This window comes from Capsicum annuum, chromosome 1, assembly GCF_002878395.1.
Source record: "Capsicum annuum cultivar UCD-10X-F1 chromosome 1, UCD10Xv1.1, whole genome shotgun sequence".
Classification (NCBI taxonomy): Eukaryota; Viridiplantae; Streptophyta; class Magnoliopsida; order Solanales; family Solanaceae; genus Capsicum; species Capsicum annuum.
The window spans coordinates 161,419,196-161,430,891 of NC_061111.1; the positions used below are offsets into that span (position 1 = coordinate 161,419,196).

The 11,696-nt window shown below is 38.5% G+C and overlaps 1 protein-coding gene across 3 annotated transcripts in view; it reads right to left on the reverse strand.

Moving 5' to 3' along the window:
• Nucleotides 1-1,076: 1,076 nt before the first annotated feature.
• Nucleotides 1,077-11,696, reverse strand: part of LOC107840966 (BRCT domain-containing protein At4g02110) — a 23,321-nt gene continuing 12,701 nt past the window's right edge. For all 3 annotated transcript variants that reach the window (XM_016684933.2, XM_047398666.1, XM_047398665.1), the window contains 5 exons: nt 5,648-5,714; nt 5,471-5,515; nt 2,276-4,783; nt 1,984-2,200; nt 1,077-1,763 (listed from right to left, as the gene is read on the reverse strand). In XM_016684933.2, the coding sequence (XP_016540419.2) occupies nt 1,422-1,763; nt 1,984-2,200; nt 2,276-4,783; nt 5,471-5,515; nt 5,648-5,714 (3,179 nt within the window). In that variant the 3' untranslated portion in view covers nt 1,077-1,421. The remainder of the gene's footprint in view (nt 1,764-1,983; nt 2,201-2,275; nt 4,784-5,470; nt 5,516-5,647; nt 5,715-11,696) is intronic.

The following is an 11,696-nucleotide window of genomic DNA, read 5'->3' on the forward strand; positions in this document are numbered from 1 at the left end:
ACATATTTGGCATGAATTTTTTTTCAGAGATTCATCAATTTTCAATTGAATTGATATATCATCCATTAAATATCAGTACGAAGCATTTTCATGAATCACAATGACGTCAACCCGATAGTTGTTGTACCTAATCTGTGAAACTCAAATACCGGAATGCCGCAACAACACAGATATAATCAGCATTAAAAATAATCAAAAAATTGAAGAAGGAAGAAATTTTTCGATACAATTGAAATCAATACATATGGTTTTCTTGAAATTTGAAAGTTGATCGTGGGTATTGTTGCTTTTGTGTATTTTAGAAATTCAGTAATTGATTGTGCATGATTTACTCCTCAGAATAAATGACAATCTGTTACTTCCTTAATTAAAAAATAATTTATTTTAAATGTATTACAACCTATATGTATCACGATATAATAAATGTATCAAAACTTTAAAATCCAGGATATGATGTAATTAAACAAAATTATGGGATGAAGTGTTAGAACCCATTAAAAAATCCGAAATTTATGTAAGTTACCTGTTTTAAAAGGTCTGCTTAATTTTGAAAGAGTATTCGTTTAGAGTTTCAATATGCTTTTTCTCAAATTTGTCCATTGTTTTCTGTAAGAATGCCAACAGCAATATTGATGATCCAATTTAATATTATCACAAGCGAACAATTTGTTAGTAGGTTATAATACAAATCCATTAATTTAGTTATTTGTACTTATCATTCGTCCCTAATAACTCCGTTTGCAGTATAGGAGTCAAATTGATCTTAACATCCTGGATAATATGTTTGACGATCCAATTAAATATTATCACAAACAAACAATTTGTTAGTAGGTTATAATGCAAATCCATTAATTTAGCTATTTATACTTAAAAGTGTATCATTCATCTCTAATAACTCCGTTTGCAGTAGAAGAGTCAAATTGATCTTAACATCCAGGATAATATGTTTGACTCCTCAAGGGCTCTTGGAAAAAGAGGGAGGTACACTTGGCAAGTGGGCTTGGTTAGCACATGAAACCAATGCTAAGGCACAAGGATAAATTGAATCCAAGAAAGTTTCTTGAAGAAACAAAAAATTGAGATATATTCTAGCCGTGTTGACATAGATGACAAACAACACATTTAATCATTAGATACAATCTTAAGAAAAATAATAATTGTTCGAGATGCGCTTTCAGGCTCAAATCATGATCCGCAGACTCCGGCATAAGAAAATTGGTACCAAGAAATGGCAACAATACACTGCTCTATACAAAATTATACAGTCTCTAACACCTGCATCCGGCACGTAGTTATCTTCATACTATTCTTGCTATAGTCTAGGCAAAACCAGTCTTCCTCAGGTATACATTCACAGCATGGTCACAGAAAAAAACATAAAATATCAATATAAATCCATAGAAGTCATTTCATCAACACTATCAGCATTCCATCTTACTGTTGTCATCTGGTGGCACCATATCCGCAACCAACTCTTCCAAGCAATCTGCCAGTTTTTTCAGTGACCTTTCTACCCAAGTATGAGTATTGTATTGTACATAATTGTCACGGGGATAACCGGGCTTGCACACATAAGCCACCAAGTAATCAGGCAAAATGCAAGGTATTTCACACCTTAGGAATTCTTGAACCCACATATCATAAAGAGGCATGGTCTCATCGACAACAGCAAAATCGACGCCTGAGTTAAGGAAGCGAGTGTATGGAGGTGAAGTTGCTAATATAGTACCATCTCCGGCCTTGACAGCACGCTTCAGTGTATCCTGATTTAACAAAAAGTAGCAATATTGAGATATTAAAGACAAAAAATAGGGCAGCCCGGTGCACTAAAACTCCCGCTATGCCCAGGGTCCGGGGAAGGGCCCCACCACAAGGGTGTATTGTACGCAGCCTTACCTTGCATTTCTACCAGAGGCTTATTTCTGAGGCTTGAACCCGTGACCAATTACAAGGTACTCAGTGACCAAGTGCAAAATAACTCACCAATGGTGGTACAATGCAATCTCCATATATGATTATCTTCATTCCATAAAATGCACCATGTCCAGTTCTCTCCCTCAGGAGCCGCCACTTCCTTGGAGCCTCTAAGTCGGTTGCTAAATCTTCTGTTAAGCCCTTTTTGTACCATTCATATTTTTTTTCATCCAACAATCTTCCAGCTTCATTGCTAGCTGTTAAATAATCGGACTTCAGGATCCACCTGCAAGAATCAATACACCAATCAGTTTACCAGTAAAGTCGGCACTACTGTAAATCATGATTATTGATGCATTACCTTCCAGAGGCGGCAGCAGCAAACAATTTCTCAGTTCTGCGAACTGGATCAGGAACAATGAAATGAGTTGCCTGATATGACCATTGATGAGAATCTCTGCATACATTTCCTTTCAAGCGTTTGATGACCTTCTCAAATTCCTTTCTTTGCAGCCGATGCCCACTAAGGATAAACCATCTCGGCTCAGTTCCTACTTTAGTAACCTGCAATGAGCGAGAATTTGCAACACCAGCCTTTAGAGGTCTTTTGTTATCACATTTCGGAGAACTTCTGCCAGCTCCACGATCATTATGATTCGTGCTTTGGCCTCCCATAAGAGGGCTATTCTCCTTATCCATATCCATGGAGTTCAACTCATGATCAGGTGCCGTTCCTGTCTGTTCACCTGTTACAGGCAAACATTTTCCATTATCTATTTCCACATTCTGCTTTTTATTATTTTCAGACTTCTTCCTTTTGGCAACCCTTCGGGAAATTACAGCTCTTTTAGCAGCTAAATTATTTGTTTTGCCCCTCTTCATCAAATACTTTGGACCTTTGGTTACTTTCACATCTACATCGTTCTCAGCAGAAGTTGATTTATTTGACCTGGTGTTCTTGCCAGAGAGAGTTTTTTGAGTTTCAAAGTTCTTGTTGTCACCATCATGCCTCACAGCACAATCTTTCACATCAGTCCAATCCATGTTCACCACTAGTTTCTCCGCAGGTTTAACCAGAGACTGCAGTTCCCCAGTGAGCTTTCCTGCTAAGACATTCAACTCATCATACTCTTTGTTCTCTGGAGTTTCAGTATTATCACCTATGGATTCAGCTGTTTTAACATCTTTCTTTCCAGAATCAAAGTATTTTCTTTTCTCAGTCTCTTTGCTTGATTCTGCACTATCCGCTGGTGGAACCTCAACCTTTGCAATGCTAAGAACCTCTTGGTGATCTCTGTCCTTTCTGCCCCAGCTCACAGAAGGTGCAGAATCATTTGCTGAAACAGTCTTGTTATGAAATGCAGTACCTTTCTGATTTCTTGCTTCCCTTTCGCAGAGACTTAGTCCAGATCCCAGTGTCTTCTTGGAAAGGGATTTTATCTTTAATGGCTTAGACCCTGACCTAGCATCTCCTACAACATCGTCCAATTCAGCCAACTGAATAGACTTCTCAATATATTCTCTTTCATTGCCTGGAGATGGATTTTTGACAGCTTGTAGTTCACTCCTTGGACAGTTTTGTTCACCTGTAGAATGTTCAGTCTCACATGAGTGAAAATTCACAGGGTCCACATTGCTGCTGAAAGCTGTCCTTTTTAACCCCACAACTGCACAATTGGCAGCTTGCAATGCATCCTCATCACACTCTCGCTGATTGCCATGTTTTATGGAATTGGAGAAAGAAGCATCACAACTTTTCAAGGGGTCAAGACCTGCACCATTGCCAAATTGGATATTATTCTGTAATGACAAATGTCTGCCTAACTCTTCACCACGATCTTCCACCAGGTCACCATCTAACACGTTTTCTGGACTATGATTCGTTTTTGGAGAGCCATTAAATAACATGTCCATCCTACTTTTTGCAGGGAGTATACCACTTTGGCCCTTTTCAAGGCATGGCATTTTACTTGTAGGAATTTCAGTAGGACCAACTTCAGTTCCATCCTGCTCTTTCTCTGAGGAGATGTTCAAGTTACCACAATGTTGACTCACCACATTAGTGGGAGGACATCCTGCACTCTCAATTTTTTCCAAAGCCATGTTGAGACCAATTTTTCCAGATTTTTTTCGTGAATAACTTTTAACACCCAGGTCACTGTCTAACATGCTTTCTGGGTTATGATTCGGTTTTGGAGAGCCATTATATAACATGTCCACCCTCCTTTTCTCAGGAAGCACACCACTTTGGCCCTTTTTAAGGCATGCCAATTTAGTTGTAGGGATTTTTGCTGAACCAACATCAGTTCCATCCTGCTCTTTCTCTGAAGACATGCTGAAGTTATCACAATGTTTACTCACCTCATTAGCGGGACATCCTTCACTCTCAATTTGTTCCGAGGCCATGGCGAGGCTGATTTTTCTAGGTCTTTTTCGGGAATAACCTTTAACACAACTGTTTGACAAACAAGAGCTAGCAGACTCCTTCGCACTATTAGAAACCGAAGTCAGAATATTTCCATCTCGTAGCATGCTGTGTGGCCCATCTTCATTTCTATTCATTGTGGGGCCATGGGTCTCAAATTGCCTATTGTGAGATTCTTCAAAGGCTGTAGCCAGGTCTGATTTTGATTCCTTGGGAGCACATAATAACAGCTCTTTATTGTTTCCAAAATTTGACAAACCTGTAGGTGTATGTATCTCTAAGATGTTCCTGGAGATTTCCTCCTTCAAAAGGAATTGATCGGGACTCTTTGAATGTTGAGGACTAGTGAAAGAAGCTCTCTCCTTGCCCATGTTTGCAGCAATGTCGTCTCGCTCATCTTCAGAATCCTTGGCTTCAGCTTCCATCATCTCCAACTCATAGCCACTGGAATCCAAAAACAAAAGAACACTGGTGTGAGCATGTTACAAGTTTTCTTATTAATTTAATGGTTTAATTGGGTAATCAAAATTGAGGTTCACAAACATAGCATACTGTGTCTAGCATGACCTCTTGTTTTGTCTGTACGTTGTACTTAATGCCATTTTCATTTGACAGTTCTTTTCAGCAATTATAACTTCATTTTAGGAGCACAAGGCTTTCTTGCTTATGTATGTTGACTCATTTTCTCCTTGGTACAAAAACTTACCACAGAAAAGAAATAAAACAAGCCAAGCAAGAAAGCCTTAGCATTACAGACCTACACTAAGATAGTTGACTGAAATCTCAGAAGGTGCCTCGAAATTTTTGCATGACCTTCCCCTAGATTGAGATTAAGCACATACAATAGTTCATGTTCTTTATAGTATTAATTACATAACCTTAAAAGATTAATCTTTGTGTTGATTACATCAAATAGGAATACTACGGCATTCTAGAACAGGATTTCATAATCCAAAAATGTAAAACTTCATATATTCAAGTATTGCAAAAATAATGGGCAAGCTTGTGGACATGACCAACAAGGGGACCTCAATATACCGTAAGCTAAAACATCACAACCAAAGAAAAAAAAAGGTGCCCTCTGACTCAGAGAACAAGCCAAATCACATTCAGGGTGGGAAAAGATCTCACCTTTTATCATAGCAAGCCTCAGGTAGAATTTCCCAAGCCATTAAACTGCAGATTAAAACAAATTCAGAAGGAAGAATCTTTAGTAACTTGAAGTAGAAAGTTTCTACTGAGGAAAAATGACCAAAGTGGTATGGTAGCAAAGCCATGTGTAAACTTCTACAAAAAGTTCTGGCTCACCAATCTTCTAACCACCGGTGATTCACTAGCTTTATCTTCATTTTCTTGGCCAGCTCGTATTTCTCTCCTGTCAAATAACATAGGCTCATTTGGAATTGTAAAAGTGTAGTAAACAGAATAATGACAAATACAGTAAAAAGAAAAATCAGATTGAATTTGAAGTATCTTTCTTCCATCTCCTAGTTTGGTGGGAGAAGCACATTAAAGGCATAACCAGTCCCGTAAGAGTGAATTGCTATAACTTAAGGTGATTCATCATTTACCAAAATGACACATAAGGACAGCTGTATTAGCTAGTGCCGTCACCTTAAGCCTCAAAGCTTAAAATTTCGTATTGTAAACCACACATATACAAGAAAGAATAGAGAGTGAAGCTTGTCAAGCACTATCACTTTATCATGCCGATTTAAAAAATGCAGGCGATATCATTAAATTAGATGTTATACTAACTGGACCTTTCACTTTGCTGTAAACCACCCATCTCCAGCACTAAGGCTGTCCGAGGGGCGGGGATAACCTGAGCCGGCCCGGTCCTGTCCCAGACAGGCCGGTATAGGCTTAGGGTGGGTGGGACGGATTTAGGGGAACAGGGGATGGGGCGAATCAGCAGTTTGGGCCTGGTATCCCAGGCCAGTCTAGTCCCGATTCTGCACCGCAACAAACAAAAATGAGTCGTCGCCAATGGCCATTTAAATGTTATCAATCAAAAACCTGTTTTCTCGTATGAGTCAAAAGGAAAAAGGTGCTAGTTCTAGTAATCCTAATCCTATTCTTAAACCAAACAAAATATATAGAGGATCTTACACATTTTGATGAAACATATTTTAGCCAACCAGCCAGTTGTGATCCTAATCCTATTCCTAAAGCTTGAAAATCGAGGTCAGTCAAGAACAGGATCCTGCTATGACTGATGGTGCTACTGCTAGTCCTAGAGTAGCTAAGGCTTATAATTATGTCAAAAACACTGATATAAAGAACTAGAAAATATATAGGATTTTAATGTTGATGAAACGTATTAGAAATTGAAACACCCCGGATTTCGGCCCTTGAAAATTTCTTGAGCCTTGAAGCTCACTGCCTTGGTTACGACTGGACCCCCGAAGTCGTAAGATGTCTTGACGACTCGTTGGGATGAGTCGTAATCAAATCAATAAGTTGGTGGCTTAACTCAGCTCTGGGTACAAGTGGCTCGCAAAGAGCCGTAAGGTTATGTTACGAGTCGTTAGGTGCAATCATAGGGCGTCTAGTGTATACCCCAATTTGGGTTCTGTGTTGACGACGATTGGACCCTACGAATCGTAGAGTCTCATTACGAATGGGTTGGTCAAGTCGTAAGGTCGACCGTGTATGGGGTCCTAGTCACTGTCTTGGTTATGACTTGTGGTAACGAGTCGATGGTTGACTCATAGTCAAAGGCGATGCTTTTTCAGTTTTTAAGTTGAGGGCACTCTACAACATTTCCAACTTTAACCCCTTGGACCCCGTGGCTTAAAGCCTTCCTTGGGACTGTTAGGATAATAGACATATATCTATCCAACAGATTTTCTGGACAGATTTCAGCATACAGATTTCAGTTATAAATGTGTAATATTTGTAAATATTTATGTAAATAGCTTTTAATACTTAGATATAGGAGATATTCTTAGAGATGTAATGACAGATATTAGGGGATTCATGGCAGATCTTTAGGGATGTACAAGGAGAATTCTTTCTATTTAATGACATTAACTCTCAACTTGAGAGATCATTCAGCAAAATTGACATGGTATTAGAGCCTTCTTTTCAGCTTTAATTCTTAGATTCTCTCATCTGTGATTCCTTTCAGAATTTTTTTTGAAAGTCTTGGCTCTGCTTATTGCTTACTGTTACTGTTAACAGTTTGTCCTAAGCATCTTAGGAATTTCATCTTGGTCATTCTGGTATCATTGTGTTTCTATCTCCCTTGGCTAGTCAAGAACATGGTGTCACATCAGTTTGAGTCCTTCCATGTTCGTTTCACCGGAAAAAATTACTTTGCTTGGGAATTTCAATTTCAACTATTTGTCACCAGAAAAGAATTATGGGGACATATAGATGGGAGTGATCCTGCTCCTGCCAATCTTACAAAGCTCGGTTAGTGGAAAATTAAAGTTGCTCGGGTGATGACATGGATTTTAGGGTCCATTGACCCTCTTACTGTTCTTAATCTCAGGCCATACAAGACAGCAAAGGCCATGTGAGATTACTTACAAAAGGTTTACAACTAAGACCATAGCGCAAATCGCTTTCAGCTAGAGCATGTAATTGCTAATTACTCTCAAGGAGGTCTCTCCATTCAAGATTATTTCTCAAGATTTCAGAACTTATGGGCTGAATTTACTGATATTATTTATGCTAAACTACTTGCTGAATCTATATCTGTAATTCAAGCAGTTTATGAGCAAAGCAAGAGAGACCCGTTTTTGATGAAATTGCGATTTGAATTTGAGAGTGTGCGCTCTAACTTGATGAATCAAGACGTGTGCGCTCTAACTTGATGAATCAAGACCCGTCTCCCTCGTTAGATATCTGTTTTAGGGAATTACTTCGTGAAGAACAGCGTCTTTTCACACAAAATGCTTTCAAGCAAGAAAACATTCAGGCTTTTGCATTTGCTGCTCAAGGAAAAGGTAGGGAAATGAGCAAAATTCAATGCTACAGGCCATATTGCGAGCAATTGTGGTAAGAAGTTTTGTAATAATTGTAAACAACACGGGCATATAATCAAGGATTGTCCCACTCGTCCTCAAAATCGTAGGATCAATGCCTTCCAAGCGGAGATAAATGGTTCCATTTCTGATAACTCATATTCAACAAGAACTAACAACCAATTTGCTACTCCGGCAACTGGACAAGTTCTTACTCCTGGAATGATACAAAAAATAATTATGTCAGCCCTTTCAGCCTTGGGGCTACAAGGTAACGATATTCCATCTAATCTTTGGCCTATTGATTCTGGCGCTTCCAATCATATGACCAACTCAACTAGTGAGCTAAAAAATGTTCGTAAGTATCATGGTCTCTCACAAATTCAAGTGGCCAATGGTACTAATTTACCCATTACCAAAGTTGGGGATATTACTCAAACTTTCAAGAATGTTTTTGTATCACCAAAGCTCTCCACTAGTCTTATTTCAGTTGGTCAATTAGTAGATGACAATTGTGATGTGAAATTTTCTCGTAATGGTTGCCTTGTGCAGGATCAGATATCGGGGACGATAATCGCGAATGGGCCTAAAGTTGGAAAATTGTTTCCTATACACTTTTACATTCATCGTGTTCTATCTTTTGCTTGTAATCCTATGACTACTAAGACGGAAGTTTGGCATAAACGTGTAGGACATCCAAATTCAATTGCGTGATCTCATTTATCAAACTCTGGTTTATTAGGAAATAAAAATCAATTTTCAGTTGTTTCCTTTGATTGTTCCACTTGTAAATTAGGCAAAAGTAAAACTTTTTCTTTTCCTAATTTTGGTAGTCATGCTACGAAGTATTTTGATGTAATTCATAGTGATGTTTGGGGCATTTCATGCTACTTCCCCGGGAGTAGTGGTATGAACAGCGTACATCTTACCCTCCCCAGACCTCACTATGTCAAAATACACTGGGTTTGTTGTTGTTGTTGTTGTTGTTTGGGGCATTTCACCAATTGTTTTACATGTTCATTTCAAGTATTTTGTGACATTCATAGATGATTATAGTCGGTTTACATGGGTTATTTTCGTCGATCCAAATCTGAAGTGTTTTCCATGTTCTAAGAAATTTTTGGCTTACATTGAGAATCAGTTTTCCACGTGTATTAAAATACTAAGATCTGATTTCGATGGAGAATATGTCTCATGAATTCAATAATTTCTTACTTGAGAAAGGGATCATCTCACAACGCTCTTGCCCATATACACCACAACAAAATGGGGTTGTTGAGCGTAAAAACCGCCGTCTTTTAGATGTCACTCGTACTTTATTGATTGAGTCATTTGTACCATCTAAATACTGGGTGAAAGCTTTGTCTACTGCTGTTTATTTGATTAATAGACTTCCATCTAAAGTGTTAAATCTTGAGTCTCCATATTATCGTCTTTATCATGAGTATCCTAACTACCATAGTTCTCATACATTTGGTTGTGTTTATTTTGTGCACCTACCTTCTTCTCAATGCAATAAACTTTCTGTTTAGTTTACTAAATGTGTTTTTCTAGGTTATAGTACTTCGCACAAAGGTTTTATTTGTTTTGATCCAAGTTCTAACAAATTTCTTGTTTCTAGAAATGTTGTGTTCTTTGAAGATTAGTCTTTCTTTCTCACCCATGTTGAGTCATCTTCTGTTTCTCCTCTTCTTCTGACTTTTGAGGATTTGTCATTTTCTTCTAAGAGGTTCATCAAACCTGGATTGTTGTATGAACGACGTTGGCCAACTTTACCCCATTCCGAAACAAATCCGCCACTTGAGACTGCTCCACAACCAAAATCTAAGATTTTTTCAAGGTCTGCTCCTTTTGACCCTCCTCGGCGATCTCCAAGAGTGTCTCATCCTCCTAAACGGTATGGTTTTTCCTCAACTTTATCCACCATGTCTATTCCAATAGGTTACTCACAAGCCTCCAAGCTTGAATATTGGCAGAAAGCAATGAAAGAACTTTTGGCTCTTAAAGAAAATAACATATAGGACATTGTTCCTTGTCCTTCAAATGTCTGTCCAATTGGATGTAAATGGGTTTATTCAATTAAACTTCATTCCGATGGAACCCTTGATCGATACAAAGCTCGACCAGTGGTTCTTGGAAACAAATAGGAGTGTGGTGTGGACTATGAGGAGACTTTTGCACCTATGGTAAAAATGACTATGGTGCGCGCTATTATTGTCATTGCTGCGTCACAAAATTGGCCTCTTCATCCGATAGATGTTAAAAATGTGTTTCTCCATGGTGATCCCAAAGAAGATATTTATATGAAACCCCCACCTGTTTTGTTCTCATCACCTACATCAGATGTATGCAAATTGAAGTGGTCTTTATATGGATTAAAACAAGCTCCCAGAGCTTGGTTTGACAAGTTCCGATCTACTTTGCTTCAATTCTCTTTTGAGCAGAGCAAATATGACTCATCTTTGTTTCTTCGACAAGCATCTTCAGGTTGTGTTCTTCTTTTGGTGTATGTAGATGATATTATTATCACAGGAACTGACTCTTCACTATTCACTAATCACGATCCTCCAACAGCAGCTAAAGGATTGTTTTCATATGAAAGATCTCGGTAATCTTACATACTTTTTAGGGTTGGAAGTTCATCATGATTCTTTAGGTGAGTTCTTGAACCAACAAAATTATACTTAAGATTGATTACTTTGGCTGGTTTTCAAGAATCTTCCTCTGTAAATACTCCATTGGAATTAAATATAAAGTATCATCGAGAGGAAGGAGATCTTCTTCCTGATCCAACTTTGTTTCGGCAATTAGTTGGGAGCCTAAATTATCTTACTATTACTCGGCCAGATATCTCTTTTGCAGTTCAACAAGTGAGTCAATTGATGCAGGCTCCCCGTCATCTACATTTGGTCGTTGTCTGTCGCATCAGTCAATATCTCTTGGGAACATCTACTCGTGGATTATTCTTTCCTAGTGGTTCTCCAATTCAGCTTAATGCTTTTAGTGATTCTGATTAGGCTGGATGTCCTGACACCCGTCGCTCCGTCACGGGATGGTGCATGTTTCTCGAAGATTCTTTGATATCTTGGAAGAGCAAGAAGCAAGACCGTGTTTCAAAATCTTCAGCCGAATCTGAATATCGAGCAATATCTACTGCTTGCTCCGAGATTGTTTGGCTTCGTGGTTTACTTGCAGAAATTGGATTTCCTCAATGTAATCCCACTCCACTCCACACTGACAACACAAGTGCTATTTAGATTGCCACCAATCCATTTTTTCATGAAAAGACCAAACATATTGAAGTGGATTGTCATTATATCAAGGAATGTGTAGATAAGAGAGTCATTACTCTTCCACATGTATCCAGTGATCTTCATATCGCC